Source organism: Carex rostrata, chromosome 19, assembly GCF_964058835.1.
Source record: "Carex rostrata chromosome 19, lpCarRost1.2, whole genome shotgun sequence".
Taxonomy (NCBI): domain Eukaryota; kingdom Viridiplantae; phylum Streptophyta; class Magnoliopsida; order Poales; family Cyperaceae; genus Carex; species Carex rostrata.
Window position 1 is genome coordinate 5,189,982 of NC_135936.1, and position 22,931 is coordinate 5,212,912.

The following is a 22,931-nucleotide window of genomic DNA, read 5'->3' on the forward strand; positions in this document are numbered from 1 at the left end:
GAATTTCCAAGATGAATTTCAAACACAACATATATATTTTGGCTTAACTCGATTCATAACTCAGTTCATTAGGGCTTGTAGCAATTACAGATGTTCTTTCGAGCTGGACCTTTATCAAACCCACATTTGTAGGATTACTGACACCTACAGATGGCCAACCGCTGGACCCTTTATCTGACACTCATCTGCAATCGCTTGGCTTAACAGTTCATTTAGGTCTGGTTCGAATCATATAAAGAAAATCAACTTTGGAATCATTCCAATAGTCGTAATATTCAATTGACCTTTCAAATGCATTAACACGTACGAGAATGCCACCGAACCATAGACGTTACACATGTCACCCACGATCTCCAATCACATATCATAACATATCTCATATCATCACATAATCACCCTCCCTCGTCCCAACCGGTACTGGGAATATCGAGGGCCGTTCACCTAAGGCCATTAGGATCCTGGGAATCCAAGTCAGCATACAGCCCGACTTGGCAAATTCATTGGATCCAAGTGCTTAACTTCGTAAATCCATTCACATACATATCCAAATCAAATCGTGGTGACTTTCAATCAAATCAGATCATGATAGATCGACACAACCTACAACCATACCAGCATGCAAATCACTCAAGTCATATCAATTCGAGTTTAATTTGATTGGGCTATGCAAATGCTTTACACAATTCAATAATGCAATCAATGAGATTCAACATGACAAACGAATAACAATTTAATTCCTGAAAATAAAGTATCAAACAAGTCCAAGAATCCCGCACCTTATTATGACGAGCGTACCGCTTAATTTAAAGATCAGGCGTCTCGAATTGCCTCGCTAATTCTTGCTCGGCCGAGCCTACACCTATATTATACGTATACTTGGTTTAATTCGGTTACATTATCAAAACTTAAATTTCAAAAGCCGTATTTCAATTCGTCAATTCTTTTATACCTTTCGGCTCATTTATAATCATTTTAATTCAAGTCCAATTCCAAAATTATATATATATGGTCGGCCCTTATATAAACTTTCACCTTATTACACTTTGGCCCTTCTGGCGTATCAATTATTTTATTCCAATTCAATTTAATTAAAGGCCCATAATTTAGCAAAGGTTTAAGCCTCTAATTAACAATTCACAATTCATTTCAAGTCCATTATTTTAATTCTCAAAGCCCAAATCCAATTCTATTTACACATACACATCATGTCATATTCATTTCAATATTTCAAGGCTTATGAAATTACAAGCCCAATTCACCTTATTTACCCAATTAAACATTCAAAGTCCCAATTTACTATCATTTACAATTCAAGGCCGTATATATACTCAAAATTTTCAGACTCGCATAGAGGCCCCTCTACTTAATTTATTTACACAAACAAGAGTAATTAGCATAACCACAACATAGCAATTCAAAGAGGAAATTTGCACCATGTCAGCACGGCATCAAGCACCAGAAAAATGAGAGAAATAACTCATTTCAGATTAGAACAAGGCACCAGCCGTACCAGTAACAACAGAACAGAGCAGAGAGCAAGGCAACAAGAAATCAAGCACCACAGAACAGGCCAGAACAGGTACTGGTACGGTACCAGTCAAGCATCAACCCAGCCGTAGCAACACAAGCACATACACATACTGGTCTGAGTGAACCAGAACAGAAAAAGGAAGGGGGAAAAAGGAAAAGGGCCATGAGGATAAGGCATACAACCCAAGTCAGATCCTTGCCGAGAAAATCAACAACTCGTGCAAAGACAAAATCCGATCAATTTACACGAGCACTACAGAAATCTACCCGATTGAGCTCGCATGGGATGGATTGGGAAAAGAACGGCCGGCTCCAACTAAGCACCAGACAACACCAAGCACACCAAGGCAGCACCAAGCCACCACCATCACGGCACCAAGGCGGCACCAGAACAGCACCAAGCCGAACCAGCACGGCATCCAGCGAGCACCGGGTCAGCACCGAGCCAAGCACCGAGGCAGCACCACCACCTCAACCCTAGAAACTAGGGTTTCATGGGAGGGGAGGGGGGGCAGAAACCGAGAGAGAGAGGGGGCGGCCTGGGCTCTCACGGGTAGAGAGGAAGAGAGGAGAGAACGGCGGCGGGTTTTGGTGGGTTCGCCGGCGACGGGAGAGGGGAGGGCGGAACCCTCCTGGGTTTGGCGTAGACAGGGGAAGGGGACGGGTGGGGGGGGTTCGGTTCTGTCACGTAGAGGGAGAGGAGAGAAAGAGAGAAGGGAGAGGGGGGTGGGATTTAAATGGGCTGCTTCAAGATTCGTGCTGGATTGTGATGAGGGGTTGATATAATTCCAAACTTTAAATTGCAGCATTTAAGATCCGTGCTAGATGAATCAAATGGTCTAAACAATTCATAATTTAAACATTGTTTCTTTTAATTGGTTTTAAAGTCTGTTTCTTTTATAAATTCGAATTGAAGTTTCGTAAAATTTTGCAATTAATTTCGTATGAATATTTTGTACTTTATTTCTCTATTCTAATATTCAAATCATTTGGTATTAATTGTACATCTCTATTTATATATATATTTATTTAATTAAACTTCTATAATTCATTAATAAACAAGATTTATAAATTTCATAATTTATGTGTACAAATAATTCGTATTGTTATATTTTAAATCTAGATTTCAACTAGGTCATTTACTTAACGAGTCAATTTATTTCCTTTTCTAAAATTCCATGAACTTGTAACAAATTTTTCTAAGTTATGAATTTACCGAATAGTTACAATTTATCTATAGTGCTATATTTTATTTTATGTTTAACTCTAAATTTTAATATACATAATTTCATACTTCCTTTATATTTCAAAATTTTAGTTTCGTTTTAGTCGGTCAGAAAATTTCTGCACGATCGTTAAATTAATTAACTTTTTTATTTAAGCCAATTGATCGATTTAGAAATTTAATCATGTTTTTTAAAATTTCAGAATGTAACAATTTCTTTTTGAGTTATTGGAAAAAAATAAAAATGCTTGGATTCTGAGTTATTGATCCCGGTTTAAAAGTCACTTCTAGGTAATACAAAAAATATTGTGATCCTTCTAGTACATTTAATTTATAAAAAGTTGTATCTATTTTGAGATTTTTTTTTAATAACAATAATTAAATAACTTAAATTTTTGGTTTTTTTCAAAAATAGATACCACTTTTTAAAAATTAAATGTACTAGAAAGTTGACAAATTTTTCTGTATTTACTTAGAAGTGACTTTTGAACCGGGATCAATAACCGAGAATCCAAACATTTTTATTTTGTTTTTCAATAACACATAAATAAATATATTAGTTTTTCTTACGGTCGCAAAAAATCCAGCATGAAAAATGTTAATCCGAGTTATTTGTAGCAATCATTCTAATAAATCAAATTATATAGTATTACATCTATTTTCAAATAAATATATTAAATATTTCTAATATTTCAATACAAAAATAAATAAATTATAAATATTTCTATTTAAATTAAACAAATCTGAAAAAAGAAAAAAATTTACGGTTTTTTTTTTTTTTAGCCGCTGGTTTTAGAATTCTAAAACCGGAAATTTTTTGTCCGATTTTAGACTGAATTATCAGAAAAAAAACTTTTCCGGTTTGAGTAGATTTCGAAATTCTGTCCAACTTTAATTATTTTTTGAAATTTAATTATTTTTTTAGACATTATAAAAAATTCGGCCCGATACAACACCCCTAATCTGATTCACAGCGACAAGTATGAACACATCATATTCCAACAAAATAGGGATGGAATTCAGATCAGTGAAATACCTGACCGTGTATGATGATATCAGAACCGTCCATTTTAATTTTGCACGAATCTTAAAGCAAAGTCTCTAAGTTTCAAATGGGTACCAAATTGATTTTGGTCCGTTGCAAGTTTTCTTCGTGGTTGTGTAGCTTGGGATACTGGTACGAATCAGCACTGAACGTAGATGAAAGCACAATAATCTCAAGTAAAAAAAAATAAAAAAAAATAAAAGAAAAGAAAGCACAATAGTCAAAGTATCCAGCATATAATTAATTATATATAAAAGGAACTTAAACTTTTTAATAATTTTGGGCTTTTGGATAGATATTTGTTAGATTGTGCTTTAACTTCTCAACGAAGGAAATGCCTACCGCTCTAGAGGGTTGATAGGTAATCATTTTATATTTATAGTTGATTTGTTGTTTTGTTATTGTTTCCACCTTTTACTTCTTTTTTTTAAGATAAAAAGCGAGTTCAAGAAAAGAATTATTCTTAATTTGACATCGTAAGCAACCAACAACTTTATAATAATAGAAGTAATTTTACCCAATATTCATTGTTTTTTTTGCATAAAGTTACTTGTTTGCATCCACAGAAAATCTGTATTTTCTCCTTCACGGTTGCGTGGAAAATATGAGATCTCAAACACATCTAATCATATCTAGACCATCTATTTGAAATCGGTCGGTTCAAATCAGATCGTAACTCTTATTATTAGAATCCAACGATGCGAACAAAGAAAAATGATCATTTTTTACTTTTTGATCCTAAATAAACATTCCAAATCTATTATTATTGTTTAATAATTTCGGAGACTAGCAACACTCAACAAAACTGATTTACAAGCATTTTCCAAAAGCAATCAAGTCCAAGAATTTGGATATCTCCTGCAGTGGACATTTTTGATTGGCCTATCACTGCAAATTAATATTTAATTATTTATATAGTTTTAAGTCTTTAATAATACAACTAATGGATTCAACAATTAATCTTTAATAATGCAGGAACCAAACTTATATCACAGCTCAAAATTATTAATATAATGGTAACTTATAATCGAAAAATATTTCAGTAGCGTAACAAATTAACAATGGAATAAGTTCCATTTGACTAGACCTATGCTGTGATTTTAATCAATCCAGCAGCGTAAAAAGTAAGAAAATCTTAAATTGGTCCATAATTTATTAGTGTGAATTTGTCAAATGTAAAAGAAAATCATGTGAATTTTGTTTCACGAGAAAAATACTAATACATAAACTATCAGTATAAGTGTATAACTAGAGCTGTCAAAAAAAATTGTAGTTCGTAATTCGATTAACTTCAATTTAAAAAATATATAGTTTGAAATTAATTCAATTCAAAATAAATTAAACTCAATTTAATTTAAATCTTATTCAAACTCAAAGTCAAATCAAACTCAAACTATAATAAATTCGATAAAGTTTGATTCGTTGCCAACCCTAGTCGTGTACCAAGGTTAATGATCTCTTTATTTATTATTTTTCTTTCCTTTCACTGGAGGGTGTGTTTGATGTGACTACTATATAAAATGCGTCCTTTCATTATCCAGAAGTCGGTACGTCGCTCTGTGTGCAAATCCGCGGCACGGACGCGGTACATCCCTTTTGTACCGCCGCGGGAAAGCGACTCTTGTTCCTAACGTGTCACACTCACACCTCAAGCACTGCTGACACAAAATACCCGAGTAACCAGGATTCTTTTTAAAACTATTGGTTAAGTGTCCGTGCGTTGCAACGGAGAGTGAAATATTATTTTAATCACTTTCTTTAAATATAATTAATTTTAATTAATTTCTTCATTATGTTTTCATTTGCCATGGAGATTGAAAAATCAATTATACAATTATTTCATCTTTTTAACTTTGCTCACTTTTATGAAATGAATGTAAATGCAATTATTTGAATTTTTGTAGTCAATTATACAAAGATATGTATTTTAAAGATCAGATGGAAATTTGTTTTAAAGATCAGATGGAAATTTGTTTTAACAAAAGTATTGAAAGTACTAAATTTAACATAATATATATACCTCAACACTATTTCTTGCTTGACTTCCTCATTGGCGTATGTTTTATACTGTTCAATTAAGAAATCAAAACATAATGCAAAAGTAAATGAAATCGCACTCTAATACCAAACATAGTACCATTAACCAAAATCAAATCGCAGCCATAAATATAAGAAAGAAAACGGGATTAACTTGGTCTTTTGAAGGCAGCACAGTAAATAATTTGTTTTCACCAATGTCGTTTGAACTTTCAATGGCGGGATATCTCTACAATTTTTTACAGAGCAAAAATCGAAGAACCAAATGGCGGGACAATTAATTTTTTTTTTCAGAGAAATCAGCCTAATAGCCTATATTTTTTTATTATAATTTCTATAAATAAAAAATTCTCACAGATGTGTACTCCGTCTTTTGTGTTTTGTCTATCCACACACACATGCACACAGAGTCCGGATCCCCTGAAGTAACTCAAAGCATATGGGACAGTCGGGATCGAAGATCAAAATTTGTGGTACCTTAGATGATATGAATTCCATGCAACATGCACACAAAAGCCGAGAAGAAGACAAATTAGCATGCCACAAGACCCTTAACCCAAAATCTCGAAGAACAGAAGGAAAAAAGAGGAGACGCGGCGCTGTTTAGAGTTTAGGGTGTTCTTCGATGTGTGGTGTCGTCGGGAAGAGAAAAAAAAACAGATGCGTCAGAAAGAAAACGCGTGGAGAGAAGAGGAAAACGCGTGGGGAAGGGAAGGAAAGCATACATAAATGAAACCATTACTATGTGACTTTTCATGTGGTGTATACTTCTTTAATTAAATTTAGGTTTCTACACGCTTGACTACATGAAACAGGTGTATAAAATCAAAAGTATTCGTTAATGGCTGTGATTGAGTTGTGTTTTTGATGAGAGGCTGAGATTTATACAATCAACGGCTCAGATCTTCTCTGGACAAATAGAGCTTTGGATCCTAATTTTTTCAACGCTCTATTTAGTAGGGAGGATAAAAAAAAAATTTAGACTGAATTGTCATTTTAATCCTAATTATTTTTACAGATTTTGAGAAAAAAATACGTTAAAAAATTGTAAAGATATCTGAGATCGAATTGTCATTTCGGTCCAAAAAAAATTTTAATTCAGAACCAAAATGATATCTTGATTCTTATATTTTTTGTAAAAAAAATAATAATCATAATAGTTTCATAAAAAAATTTTCTCTAATTATAGTTTATAAAAAAAAAAAATTGAGTAACCAGGTCTCACTTGGAATCCGTATCATCCTAGATACATGAGGTAAAAGTGATATATTTGGACTGTCTTTTTTGGAATTAAATCCTCTGTTTTGGGTAAAAGTGATATATTTGGACTGTTCTTTTTGGAATCAAATCCTCTGTCTACTTGCGGGTAGAAAATTTATGTCTTCAAAGTCACTGTGTGTGGATCTGAGGTGGATCCCCAGTTCAAAAATTAAAAGTGACTAGCTCCTTTAAAGTGATTGGCTCACACGCAGTGACTGGGCAACTAGAGGAACAGAGGATTCGAAGTCGTCTTTTTCATGTGGCACAAATCTCAAAGCAGATCCCTTAAAGTCTCAACTGATTTCGGATTGAATTTGGCCCAGCTAAGTTAATATGGACCGTCTATTTTCTAAAATTGCACTTCAGATGCCGGGGGACACGGACTCTCTCAATTGATCACTTTAAAGTTTAAATAATATATTCGACGTTATTTTTTATTTTCGTATATTTTAATGAACCGTAGATTCTAACGGAATTAAAGTATATGGTTGTAAATTTCATCGGGGATATAATGAAGAAACGAAGCATTGATCTCAGTTTGTTCATAGTTGATCAAACGGCTAGGATTAAATAAAATAAAAAAACATATGTTTTTTTTTATATTTAGGAAAAAGAAAAGAAAAAAGTACAGCATCAGTACCAACAAATTACTGATAATATATACAGTACCAACAGTACAATAAACGGTTAGTTTAGTAATGTAATATAAATAGCGATTAGGATCCCTATAAAGATAAGATAGAATAGAATCAAATTTTTATCTCCAAATTGTCAAATTCAACATTCATTCTATAAAAAAAAAAAACCATGCTCCAGTTAGAATAATTCACTATCTTTTTGAGGTGAAATGCCTTAGGCTTACTTTTCAGTAGAGTATTAACAATACCCTTAACGGGTATACCCTACCCTACCCGCCCGTGCCCGCCGCCCGGGGTACCCGTGCCCGAGCCAGGGTATGGGTCGGGTACTCGGGTACGCGGGTAAGGGCAAAAACCGAACCGGACCCAGTTTTTTTATCAATACCCGACCATACCCTACCCGACTATACCCCTACCCGACTAAACCCGTACCCGACTACCCGTACCCGTATACCCGACCACTGTTCATGCCATTTCAAAATTCAAAATTTGTATTTTTTTCCCCCAAAAAAATCAGAAAAAAACCAACAAAAAAACAAAAACCAGGAAAACCAGAAAAAAAAAAACAGCAAAAAAAAAATACCCGTACCCGCCGTACCCGTACCCGCCTTACCCGTCAAGGGTACACGGGTAAGGATATAGGACGGGTAGGGTATGGGTTTTGAAAATTATACCCGCCATACCCGTACCCGAATACCCTTGTACCCGTACCCGAGACGGGTATACCCGGGTACCCGTACCCGCCTGAATATAAATACACTACTTTTCAGTATCTGAAAAACCATGTTCCAGTTAGAATAATTCATTATCATGTGCAGAGAACCTGTGCTCTTTTTGTAACTTCCTACTTTTCACTTTATCTTGCGTTAAACTGAATCAATTCTGTGAACTCGAGTCCGCGTTAAAAGAAAAGAAAAGAAAAAGTACAGACTTCAACGGACTATATATATATATATATATATATATATATATATATAGAGAGAGAGAGAGTTAGGCTGGGGTGCTATGGATAGCATAGTGGCCTCTATGCTACGGCTCAATATTCGAGTTTTCAAAATCCAAACGGTCGATCCGAACCGTTCATCTTATTCTCCATATTAATATCTGCTTGGAGACCAAATTTTACATTTTTCTGATTTTTTTTACTATTTATTAAGTATTTTACAAAATTGTTGATCCAACGGTGGCTGCACAAAACAGTAAAACCGTTGAATTAACGATTTTCAAAGTGGCTTAATAAATAGTAAAAAAATTCAGAAAATTATAAAATTTGGTCTCCAAGCAGATATTAATATGGAGAATAAGATGAACGGTTCGGATCGACCGTTTGGATTTTGAAAACTCGAATATCGAGCCGTAGCGTAGAGGCCACTATGCTATCCTTAGCACCCCAGCCTAACTCTATATATATATATATATATTTTGGAAGCTGATAATTGTACCTCAAACAAAGTACTCGTGCGCGTCTTCCAACATTCTAGAATATCAACGACAAAAAGATCAGGTTTTACTTCATACAGCGCAATAACAGTACCTATCTTTCTTTATTGTATAGAATTTAGCTGCATGAAGAGAAAAATGCTCCGTTAAATAAATTTAACAAAAGCATCGCCAAATGCAGCAAAACAATCGTATAAGTTAAACATATAAATGAAAGCGTTTAATTTACTACGTTCAAGTGTTTAACTTTCATTGTAAATGAGTTAAATTTTCATTTTTCAAAACAAAAACGAATCTCCGAATTCGTCCCCGAGCAAAAATTTGCAGATCTAAATTGGAGCCAATCCCCAAGTGCGTCTCCGAGCACGAAATTTACACCTCTAAATTTGTACTAATCCCCAAGGGCGTCCCCCAGTACAAATTTTCTTCATTTATGCAGAATGTGCCAGGAACAGTACATGTGAACAAGTAAAGCATGTAAACCAATATGTACTGGCAAGCAAACAATATAAACAAAATATTGAAAATTTGTGCATATATACCTGTGTTTACAAATACATTTTAAAGCATATAAACCTGTGTTTACAAACATTGAAAAATATGTGTTTACAAACATATAAATCTGTGTTTACAAACACATTTTAAAGCTTATTCTTCAAACACATTTTAAAACATATAAACTTGTGTGTAAAGCAAGTAAACCAATATATACTAGCAAGAAAACAACATAAATAAAGCAATGAAAATTTGTGCATATAAACCTGTGTTTACAAACATTGAAAAATTTGTTACAAACATATAAACCTGTGTTTACAAACACATTTTAAAGCATATAAACTTGTGTTTACACAAATTAAAAAATCTATGTTACAAACATATAAACCTGTGTTTACAAACACATTTTAAAGCTTATTCTTCAAACACATTTTAAAGCATATAAACCTGTGTTTACAAACATTGAAAAATCTTCATTTAATGGATTACTTGTTTAAAATGAAGACTGTATTTTTAGTTATTAAATATCAAAAGCTGTTAATTTGCATAATTAAAATTAGAACCAATCCCCCATCGCGTCCCCGAGCTAACTGGATTTAAATTTCAAGTAAGTAGTTAATTAATGATTACATGACTGTTAATAAGCTGGGGGACTAGCTCGGGGATTAGTGATTACAACTCCTCCTAACAGACTGTCCACGAAATTAAAGCACAAGACAAAACAGTGCAAAGCTAACATTTAAAGCAATTAATGTAAAATAACAATGCGTTAAAACATTGATGCGTTAATTAATGGCAAATTAACAAATTTTCGTTATTAGCGGACAGTTAAACCTAGTTAAACCAGTTCGGGGACGAGCTCAGGTTTTATGGCTTGGGGTACCAGAACATTTCTCATATATTTTTAAGAGTTTAATTTTTATGAATGTTAAAATTTATTATTTATAATGACAAGGTCACAACTGGGACGCATTTTAATTAGGAGGAATTTCGCGTATACCTCTCAAAAGCTTCAAAATTACGTATTCATCCCTCTAAACTTGAAAATTACATATTTTTCCCTCTAAACTCTCAAACACACAAATTTACCTATTTTATTATCTTTTATATCAAAACTCATTTTAAATTTATTAAATATCCATTTTACCCTTTATTACTTCCCTTGGGCGAATTAAAAAATCTACATAAAACCCTTAAACTATAAATAAAAAATCGTGCCAATGAAAAACAAAAATGACTTCTCATTTAAAAAAAGATTAATTACCTGAGCGGTTTTTACTTGAGATTCATGTAAGACACCAAGTTACCAACGTAAGTAGGGCGTATTCAGTGTGTCATATTTTAATATATGAAAAATTTCAATCCAATATAAAATATCTCTCAAGCATCACTTGACAATTTTTCCCATGCTACTTTTCGAATCAAATTCAAAGTAATTTATTCCCGTGTTTAGTAAGTAGAATTTTCCATAAATTCCTAGAAATATCACACATTTTCATGGAAAGTATATTCACCGGATATATATTTTTTAATATTTTTTCCCACAATCTTTCTCATATCTGTAGATTCTTTCTCTAATTGATGTTTAGATTTGTTCTGAAATATCCTGAATCCTTGATGGATGGAATGTTGAAACTAATTTTTTCTTGAGTGAGAAATGAATATCAACAAGGGTTTAATTGTCATAATACTTGGTTGTTTATATGGCCGATATCTCTTCAAGAAATTTCGAATAATAAATTTAAATTGCTGATATGAATATTTTTATAACTAATACAGGCACACGAAAATATTTATAAACTTTTGAGATCTTTTTATAAGATGATTGAGGAGGGATCCAATGACACTATTTTATGGTGATATATCTTGATACCATATTTTATAAGTCATTTTACGATTTTAAAATCCAAATAGATGATTCGAACCGTTCAACATGATCTCCATATTAAAATGTGCTTGGAGATCAAATTTTACATTTTTTGGAATTTTTTTAGTATTTATTAAGATGTGTAAAAAATTATTGTTTTTAAGCAATTTTGGACCATTGAAAAACAACAATTAAAAAAATTCTAAATAAATAGTTATAAATTAAAAAAAAATGTAAAATTTGGTCTCCAAGTACATTTTAATATGGACATTATGTTGAACGGTTTAAATCGACTATTTGAATTTTTAAATCACAAAAATGACTTATAAAAATATAGTGTCAAGATGTATCGCCATAAAATAGTGTAATGAGATTCCTCCTCAATTATATTTAATTAAAAATCAAGACATTGACGCTTCCTATTACAACGAGTTTAATCTAAATATTTTTTGGTTTTCAATGAAATGATCTAAAAGTTATAATTTTTTCACGTGCAAGTATTGCTAGCTAAATTTAATTCTGCACTATTTTTTTTCCTTATATACTACAATTAGGTAGTATATTATATAATGTCAGTTTTGAGTTGTAGACTTGTAGGGATACACGTGCATGAGGAACATGATCTGCTGCTATTCCAAATCTCTGTTATCTCTGAGTACGTATCCTCTGAGATATCTCAACTTTTGCATGACCGACGTGTTAGGTGTCTATTTGGGGTGCTGTGGAATTCATATCCTCTGAGATATCTCAAACTTTGCTTGATTTTATGGAAAATCCCAACAGTTTAAGGACGTTCTGCACGAATCTCAAAGCACACAAAATACGGACCCCCTACTTCACCCCCGAATAGGCACCGGACACGTAGGTCACGCAAAAGTTGAGATATCTCAGAGGATACACACTCGGTGCTGTCAGGGCCGGCCCTGGTGCTGGGCAGCCAGGGCGACCGCCCCGGGCCCCAAGATTTATGGGGTCCCAAAAGAAACAAAAATATTTTGCATATATTAAAAAAAATTAATTTGTATATATTAAAAATAAATAAAATATTAGAGCTCAAACTTTGAATATTCAAAGGGTTCAAACTTTTCTATAAATAGGTATGATCTATTTATATATCAATAAAAATTGTGTATATCAGTATTGTAAATAACGGTATGCGCTTGTCGAATGAACGGGATACTATCAAGCAATTAATTGGTATGCGGTCGATTAATCAGAATTATGCGGACAATTTTGTATTTTCATTAAAATTATGTGTATATATTCATAATTTATTTAACTCATCAAACTTATCAAATAAACTTAATTTAACTTAGTTCTATTATTATAACATGAAACTATGCTTAACAATACACACGCACTTTACATGTGTAAGTAACACATTTATTCAATTAAAAAATAAATTCGAGAATTAAGCATTTTCAAACACTAACAATATATTATTTGAAAGACATGAAACATTCCAACATAAAATCATTAAAGTTAGTTTGTAATAACAACTTAATTTAATATATGAACATGATGTACTAATTGAAAAAATTACATCAGTAAGTAAGAAAAATATATGATATATATATAATAAAGGAATTAATCAATTAATTCAAAATAAGTAAGAAGAAAAAACATATATAAAAAAATTGAATGTATAGCCAAGTACAAATAAAATTGCAATACATGTTTATGAAATTTATTATCATACAGTTACAGGAAAAAAAAAATGTAAACATAAATAATCACTGGAATAAACGAAAATAAATGGGAATAAACGAAAAAAAACGGACGATCAAAAGAGAATAAACGAAATAATTGGGAATAATCGAGAATAATCGGCCAATTAATTAGAAAAATTCACTAATAGACCTTCGATAAGTGTATTCATAACTGTTTGACAGTCATTAACAATTAAACAGGCATATAATAGGCCGTTAAGTCCGTTTTTTTACAACACGGGTATATATAAAGGGTCCAAAAATTTATTCCGCCCCGGGCCCCAAAATCTTCAGGACCGGCCCTGGGTGCTGTGGGGGTCAGTATTATGTGTGCTTTGAGATTCATGCAGAAAATATTTAAACGGATGGGATTTTCCACAAAGTCGTGCAAAGTTTGAGATATCTCAGAGGATACGAATTCGCTTTGATGTCTGAACTAGGGCTGGGCAAAAAAGCTCGAACTCGTAACTCGCTCATTTACAGCTCGTTTAACTCGGCTCATTTACAACTCAGCTCATTTACAACTCGAGTTGGCCAACTCGTTTAATAAATGAGCTGAGTTCGAGTTGGCCCCAACTCGCTCATTTATAACTCGACTTACATAAAGTTACATAGTATTGGTCACAATAAATCTCAAAATAATCAAACATGAATCTCTAGACTGTTATTTGTGCTTTGAGATTTGTGTAAAATGTGTTTGAACTTGTGTTGTAATACTATCATTGATTAAACGAGTTATAAACGAGTTGTGAGCCAACTCGAGTTGATAACGAGCTGAGTTCGAGTTGGCTCTACAGCTCGTTATTATCATCTCAACTCGAGTTGGCTCGCTCATTTATTAAACGAGCCGAGTTCGAGTTGGGGGTAACTCGCTCAAACTCGGCTCATTTACAGCCCTAGTCTGAACGCGTATCCTCTGCATTAACTCAAAAAGGAATCTTTTGAGCTAATGCATATTGACCGTTTAATATTATACGGAACCAATCTGACCGTTTGATTTTAACACCTGGATCTTCAATATGAGTGTGGATCTAATTTGCACAAATTTTAAAATAAATGAACGGTTCAGATACATTAACTCAAAATATTCCCTTGTGAGTTAATGTAGAGGATACAAATTCGCTATCTCTGCTCTCCTCTTTTTTTTTTTTTTTTTTGAGAATGTTGACAGAGGCTGCCAATCTATATATAGAGGTGCTATCGGGTCGGGTCGGGTCCGGGTACTATTATATTTGGACCCGGAGCCTAAAAGTGTTCGGGTACAAATTTCGATCCATATACTTATTTGTTTCATATCGGGTCGGGTCCGGATCCGGATACCTATCTACCCGTAGATATTTCGGGTCCAGTCTTTCGGTTCCGGGTAGATAGATACCCGTAACTTGTTTGTGGATTATCGGGTCCGGTTCGGATACGGGGCGGTTCCGGATCCAGAGCGGGTATAGGTCACAACTCCAAAGTATTCGAGAAATTATTTACATTTAAATATAATTATAATTTCTTAAACATCTCATATAATAAATCATTACAATATAAATTAAAATCTACTGCAAAATAAAAATTATACTATTAATCATGTTTATAAATAATAAAATATATCATGCTACATAGCAAAATAAAAATAATAACTCTAAATTATTAGTTGGTTGTTGGTTGTTGGTTGTTTGGAGTACTCATGGTGTAACAAAAAATATTGAATTCAGTTTTTTGTTAATAGCTTTTGAATTCAGGAGGATGGATGAGATATAATTTTTAGAAAGTAAAATATTAGAGATGATGATTTCCTTTTCTATAATTCAAAAAAATCTATGAATTGAATGTAATAGAAGAAAAAAGGTATAAAATAAGCTGGTTATATATGGAAGAATAAATTTGACAATCATGTGTCATGTGTCACATGTGTATAATATAGAACAAAAATTAAAGGGCTAGTTAAGGATGTAATTAAAGGGTAGTGTAAAACAGTAGTATAAATTTGGTTAAGTTTTATCAAATTATAGCTCAGCTGAAATATATTATCTAACACAAAAACTTGATGCAGAGTTATTAATATATATTTTATCGGGTATTTATACGGGTATCGGGTCGGGTCCGGTTATGGATCGGATAATTAAATGATACCTATATCCTACCCATTACAGTATCGGATTCGGGTCGGATATTAAATTATTAATTTTGTATTCATACCCATAATTTAATCGGTTATATTTTTTAAACTATACCCTATCCAAATTAATCGGATCCGGGTCGGTTCCGGATCGGATCCGGGTAATCGGGTAAAAGTAGCACCTCTATCTATATATGTGTGCTCTCCTCTCTCCTCCTTTTTTTAAGAGAGAGATAGAGAGAAAAGTGGACAGCAGCACCTTTAAAATAGCAGTAGATTTGGATCCCGTGCATGCATGTGGTACCATTCCAACATAGGATTGAATATCGCCTACGGGCTTTTCCTCAAAAAAAAAAAAAAAAAAAAAACATAGGATTGAATATGGCCATGTGCCCATGTCTTTGGTCAGGATTGTAAAACGCTATCATTATTCATTAATGCAAACCCTTGTGGCCTTGTCAGCCCCTGACAAGATTTCAGAAAAAAAAAAAGAGTATTGCTAGCTAAGAAAATCATGTTGATTGCTTGAGTCCAACATTTAAATATTGACGCAGACGAAAGATTATGACAAGTTGACAACCTGACAAAAAGATTGGGTCACAAAAGCCTATTCACAAATTTTCGGAAACGAATCTGCTGAAATTATGGTATGTGAACTGAAATCTCTATTTTTCTGAATCTAGCTGTTAAACTATTTTGAGATGCGTGTACATAAAATTCAGCTATTTTGAAATATGTGCAAAGGAAAAATTGAACGGTTAGATTTAGAATTTTAGAGATTTCAGAAATACTGTTCACGAGTCAAGGATTGCAGCAGATTTTAATTCCAAATCTTCTATATTAGATTAGGTATTTAGGTAAGCAGGTATGTATATATTGTGTGATAATTTGATTTGTACATTGTTCATATATTTGTTCAAATAATTTATTCATAATTTATATCCCAAATCTCGCAGTACAAGTTGGGTATTTTTTTTTCTAATAATTAAGAAAGCAAAATTTACTGAACCAATATATGTGATTGATTTCTTATAAAAAGACTATAAGAACAGATTGGCTTATTCGGTACATAAAAGAGGACACCGAATAGGCTACTCGATACAAATTCGTATCCTCTATGTTAACTAAAAAATGAATCTTTTGAATTAATGAATCTCAAACCATCTGATATGTTTTAAAATTCGTATAAATTAGACATAGACCTCATATATTATATGCAGAAATCAAATTAATTCCGTTTAAAATAAGATGGTTGAAATTTATTAAATCAAAATATTACCTTTTTAAATTAATGCAGATGATACGCATTCACTCGGTACAAATGAGATTGGATGAAATTGACATGTACCGAGTAGCCTAAAAAGGTGAAATTGATGTGTGCTGACTACCGAGCAGCCCTTAAATGTACCCTACTTCTAACATTTTTTTTGTGAAAAAATGAGTGGTCCAGTAATAGTTATTAAAAAAATAATATTTCACTAGTTGGAGGCAAAATTGGTCAAAATTATTTTCAAGAAGAAAGGAATTAAGAAACAAACTTTAGGAAAGGAAATAAAGCCATTAATCGACAGAACGGGAAAGGCGTGCGATTAAAAAGCCGTTCTCACAATAAAGTGATCAACCCAGACCCAGTAAGTTAAAAGCTCGCCATTTCTCTTCTCCTCTCATTCATTCTTCACCGAAGTTCTTAGCTCTCTTCCCTCTTGGCCCAGAGAATAATGGTTTCATCTCTCTCAGCCCCACCAATGGCTAGGAGAAAGCACCAACTCCTCTCTCTCCTCTTCTTTTGCGCGCTCGCCATTCCGGTGTACTCTCGCTTTACCCCCAACCCAATCATCCAACAGCCCCACTCTCTCCACATAGCCCGGCATCTCAAATCCGACGGTGGAAATTCAACCGCTGGATGCGAACAAACCTATGGCTTTCTTCCCTGCACTGAGACGGTATTAGGAAACCTTTTCCTGATTCTGGTTTATGGTTTTCTCATGTTCAAGGCCGCAACTTTTCTCTCCTCTGGCAGTGAGTTGCTGCTCGAGATTCTCGGCCCCGGAATTGTCGGCGGGTTGTTTCTTCCCATCCTTGGAGCTCTGCCTGATGCACTGCTCATACTTGGTATGTTTCGGATTTGATGTTTTTGTGAAATTTTTTCTTAGCATGCCAATTCCAGGTACCAGAAATAGCATTAAAATTCATGGAAGGGTATAAACGAAAAATTCGTACTTTGATCACATTAGTAACTTCGTTTTACAGTTGAGACTTGAGAACGAGGAAATTTGCCTGTTAATGCTGTCATGAAAAAATTACAAGTTTTGCATCAGTATTTTTTTTGGTAGTTTTGGCCCCATTTCTCTGAATTGCCAGCTTGGTGGGACCAAATAATTGATTGTCTATTCTCAATTGGTTGCTGTAAATGCTTTTCATGATTGAACTTTCTTGTTCTTCAACCGCCAAATTAATTCTAGTCGGGTCACATTGATTATAATTAATAGAATTTATTGGGAGCTTCCACTTATCCAGTTCAGCTTCTCCATCTAACGTGTACAGTGGGACTAACTTCAAAAGTAATGGAACTTTTCTATTTCAGTCCCCAAATTTAGGAAAATGGTGCACAGGGTCCCGATAAATCTTTTTATTTGTTCACTTCTACTTTTGGGGAGAGGGGGGTTTCCGATGGGCATCGGACACAAATAGGGTTCGATGAGGGGTTTAAACCGTCGGATCTGCTTTAGGATTCGTGTGTACGGATTTTAAAGCAGACGCGAAATTGCGAGTGCGAATCTTAAAGCAGATCCGACGGTTTTAACCCCTCATCGAACCCTATTTGGTCCGATGCCCATCGGACACCCCCCTCACTCCTACTTTTGACCTTAAAAAAAAAAAAAAGGCTGAAAAGCCCATTTCATTGCTGAAATAGTATAATTACAAGCATCAGTTCAGCCAGGGAAACCCCTGGTCTTGCCGTTTCTCAAAAACACATTGACAAAACAACCAAGCAAACAACATATTAACCAAATCCTAGAAATAGCCAAGTTCCAAAAGTAAGCTAAAGAAGCTAATACTAAGCCTTAGTAAAGGGCTGAGGGGTAAACTAGGTACAAAACCTTTTGACTTGAAAAATAGTTGCCTTCTCCTTTTAAATTCCTTTTGCAATCTAGCTCAAAAGAAGTTAAAGCTAAGCTTGAAGGGAATAAAGTTTCAAATCTAACAGAAACTACTTTCTACTTTTTTTAATTAGCTAACTTTTATTAATTAATATAGCTGCTTTTCTTATTTGGGGACACGTCACATGCATAATCCTATTCTGTAAAAGCAAGCATGTATCTTTGAACGCGCCAAGTACCATCCTTTTTGAACAATTTAAGGATCAGAGTGCTTTCATTAAACAACCTCAAAATGATCTAAAGCCACCAAATATTTTTATTTTAATCGGAAAAGAAATTGCACATCTGCAAGTTTTTCTCTATGCACTGTGCTTAATGTTGACTAAATTATACTATATTTTGACCCTAGATCTTCGTACCAGCGTAGTCTCAATCATCAGTTGGATCTTGGGAAATGGATAGACAAGATTTCAAGTGTCATGTGGGCCTAATGGGGGCCTACTTGGCACTTTCTGTCTGATCCTTTCTGCATATATTATTTGTCATTCCAATTTACCAATAAGAATACAGTTGAAGATACTACATACAGATTCTTCTATAGTTCTATTACAACTGAACTATGGTAGGAGTATTAAATTAAATAAAATCAATCAATAATGAATTCATAATATTTTTTTTTTTTGCTTACCCCCGGTAAAAATCCTGGCTTTGCCCTTGGTTCCATACACATGCATAAAGACCTGTTTTAACTTTTAATAGATAGACTATTTATCGTGATCTTGAATGTTTCTAATTCAACACTCAATAACTGATATGATAGATAATCAATGATCTGTTTGTCTACAGTTTCTGGTCTATCTGGGAGCAAAGAAACTGCACAAAGTCAGGTTTTAATTGGAATGGGTCTCCTTGCTGGGTCGACTGTCTTTCTTTTGACGCTTCTTTGGGGAACTTGTGTTGTTGTTGCCAAGACCGACCTTTCGGAGAATTCTACTTCCATTGATTCACAAGATACCAAGGGTTTTAATCTAACTAGTATGTTTTTTCTCTTGCCTCGTATCAATTTTTCTGTTATTCTGTGACATTCTCAAAATCATCTTTTTTCCCTTTGGAATTCCTTTTTTCTGACTAGAAAATTTATGGCAATGATCATGTATCACAGAATCTGGCGTGTCCACTGATAAGCAGACAAGCGATGCGGCAAAGATTATGGCAATTTCTATTTTACCTTTTATCCTTATCCAACTGCCAAAAGTTTTCAAGTTTGACTCTGCCCAGCGTGTGGTTATATTGATATGTTTAATAATCTCGGTGTTGCTAGTCTTGGTTTATGCTTTTTATCAGGTAAAGAGATGGCCTCAAGTTGTTATTTAAGGTTTCAAATAATACTTCTATTTATTCATGAAAAATCATAAAGAGTGTGTTAATTTTCTATGTTCTCATCTCTAGTATGTCAAGAAAATGGACATGTAACTCATCTGTTTATCCTTTTTTATATTGTGGTCAGATATTTCAACCGTGGGTCCAGAAGAGAAGATTAGAATATGTGAGACTTAAGCTTGTGGTGTCTGGAATTCTGCACCACTTTGAGAGTAAATTAGTCACTAAGCTCACAAAAGAGGATGGCACACCAGATGAACCTGCAATATCAAAGTTGGTCTCTTCAGATTTTAATCTCAACTTAAGTTCATATCTCCATATCAAGGATAACTTACCATATACGAGTACTGCTTCTGATTTTGATGCAGCTGAACTTCATGGTTTTACCTTTTTATTTTGTGTTTTGGTGAAAAAACAACTGGATAGTGGAGGATCTCTAAGCTAACTTTGCTATAGATTTGAGTACTATTTTTCTATCATTGATTAGGTTTGGTTACCAATTTTGTTCGCTCCAAATTTAAATTTACTCTCTGTATTGGTACTTGGTACAATGTTGGATGCACCTGGGAATGGTATGTATCAACTAAGAACCACTATGTACTTCTATCAATTGCAATGGAACCATGGTCTAAATGTTTTAACTATTTCCTTTTTTTGTGTGATGACCTAAGTAATTTCTTCAATGGCATAAAAAGATTTGTTTTTTCATTACAGAATATCAACTCGTTATATTCTTTCCACAGATTATTTGACGCAATAGATTCTGACAAAGACAAACATATATCCCGTGATGAGTTGCACGCATTTCTGGTTGGAGTCCAGTTTGAGGAGATGGGCTGGGAAAAACAAGGAGCTGTCAACCAAGTAATGGAGGATTTTGACACTTCAGATAATAACCTTATCGAAGAAAAAGAGTTCATTGCAGGCATATCAAAATGGCTTAAAGAAGCTAGGCGCACTGTCTCAATATCCGGCAGTAATTCATCAAATTTTCTAAGTGATTTTCACCAGGTAATTGTTGAAATTTTCAATATGAATTTTCTGCACCCTTCATAGTAACTTAAAGCTAAAATCTACCAACTTATAAGTTTTCTTAAACATGTTCTCAACAAATTGAGTCTTGCATATCAGTACTGCGGTGCTATAACAGATGCCTTACCAATTTTCCATTTGTTTGTAGAATTGTGGTCTTGTTAGTTCAATCTTATGTTTCTTATTGCTTCGAGGAATTCCTGATTAAATATAGTATCCTCTGATTGTTGATTAGTTTAAAATAGTTCTCTGATAGTGTAATTATCTTTATTCAAATTTAAATTTTCAGAGAACTAGAGATGAGCACAACAGATTAATAGACCACGAAGACGGAGAGGAGGAAATTGTCATTAACAAAAAATGGATCACCATTAAAGCTGTCCTATTTTTAATTATCGGCGCTGTCATGGCAGCTGCTTTTGCAGACCCACTTGTAGACACTGTTCATAATTTTTCTCAAGCCACAAGCATACCTTCCTTTTTTATATCTTTTATTGCAATGCCGTTGGCTACGAATTCGAGTGAGGCTGTCTCTGCCATTATTTTTGCAAGTAGGAAGAAACAGAAGACTTCTTCCTTGACTTTCTCTGAGGTATGATTATGCACTGCCAATAACCCTCAATCAACTTTCAATTGTTAAATTAATGGTCAAAGTGTACCAATTGTCTCATTTGACTCCAATTTCGCAATTCCATCTCCACTTCTAATCTTCAACTAAAAATCATATTTTTCATACTTTATATTTATGAGGAGGGCCATAAGTTTTGGTGCCACCAAATGCCACGACCTCTGTTTAGCATTTATATATAAAAATTAATATCTATAAATTTAATCCAAAATGTTTAGCTTGTGCTTTTTCATGAGAAATGCAACAATGTAAAATTTTATAATTTTTTTAATTTGTTGCGAACAAGATTTAAGAGTTCATAAAATGAATGAATCTAGTTAACAGTGATTAATTAATAATCTGTTTTCTTTTGGCTTATTGATCTAAGTATAAAATGAGATCTGAAAAAAAAAAAAAATTTGGACACATATCTCGTGAAAAAAAAGAGCAAGATCAACAGTTCTAATTTGATGTTTTGGTTTAAAATTTATAAATGTAAATACAAAATAGAGAATGTGATACCTGATGGTACCAAAAATGTAGATTGGAATCCTACCCTTGTATAATTATGGAAAAGCTGAGCCAAGTAAAAAAAATTAAGAATAAAACATAAAGTATTTTCAAGAATAAATGACTCGGTAAGTTGATTAAGTAAATCATATATAAATAATGAGTTATTATGATTTTTTGTCGAGCTGGTACCTTTAAGCCTTACAGACCGAGAGTGGACCTCATCTGGACTGAATTACATAGTGCACATTATCCTCAAACCTCAACTTAAAATTATTGTTGGAAATGTTTCATTTTTTTAGATCTATGGAGGAGCTACTATGAATAACACACTGTGCCTAGCAGTGTTCCTGGCACTGGTCTACGTGAGGCATCTGACATGGGATTTTTCATCAGAAGTGCTTGTTATTTTAATCGTGTGCATAGTCATGGGTCTCTTTACGAGCTTCCGTACCAACTTCCCTCTGTGGACCTGTTTTGTGGCATATCTCCTGTACCCGTTTTCGCTCGCACTCGTTTATGTGCTAGATTATAAATTCGGCTGGTCATAGATTCTGGCATGGTGAGAATTTTTCTTTTTCAAGGCTGAGGAAATTACTATCCAGTTTTTTGTACTTAATATGATGTGATCTCTTGAATATTTTGTAATTATGGCTATGATTTTTAATATTGTACAATTATTGTATTGGATATCTTTATTTGACATATTATGTGATGAGCAGTGACAGAGTTTGTGGTGTTTTTAAGTCAGTTGGAGATCATATTACTGGTGACTATCTCGTTACATTCAAAACAACATTACAGCAATAACTGAGGCATGCCTCTCCTTGCTCGGAAATTTCCTTTATTTCTCTCTTTGAGTCCAATATTTGAGAAGTGCATTCTCTTGCAAAATGTTTTTTTTTTCTTGTGAGTAAACCATCGAGCAAAAGAGTTAAGAAAATAAAC

At 33.7% G+C, this 22,931-nt stretch overlaps 1 protein-coding gene across 1 annotated transcript; it reads left to right on the plus strand.

Annotated features, from left to right (window-relative positions):
• Positions 1-16,958: 16,958 nt before the first annotated feature.
• On the plus strand, positions 16,959-22,712 carry LOC144571362 (sodium/calcium exchanger NCL2-like). The gene is made up of 7 exons (XM_078320637.1): positions 16,959-17,465; positions 19,301-19,489; positions 19,617-19,798; positions 19,962-20,107; positions 20,578-20,845; positions 21,156-21,458; positions 22,286-22,712. Exons 1-7 carry the CDS (start codon positions 17,072-17,074, stop codon positions 22,532-22,534), a joined length of 1,731 nt encoding a protein of 576 aa, XP_078176763.1. The 5' UTR covers positions 16,959-17,071; the 3' UTR covers positions 22,535-22,712.
• Positions 22,713-22,931: the final 219 nt, after the last annotated feature.

Bases quoted from the DNA above. Each gene is read 5' to 3' on its own strand.
- LOC144571362 (XM_078320637.1), top strand. From the start codon at position 17,072: ATGGTTTCATCTCTCTCAGCCCCACCAATGGCTAGGAGAAAGCACCAA. The intron at 19,490-19,616 runs GTATGTTTTTTC...CATGTATCACAG, and splicing joins CAAGGGTTTTAATCTAACTA to AATCTGGCGTGTCCACTGAT. The intron at 19,799-19,961 runs GTAAAGAGATGG...TATTGTGGTCAG, and splicing joins TGGTTTATGCTTTTTATCAG to ATATTTCAACCGTGGGTCCA.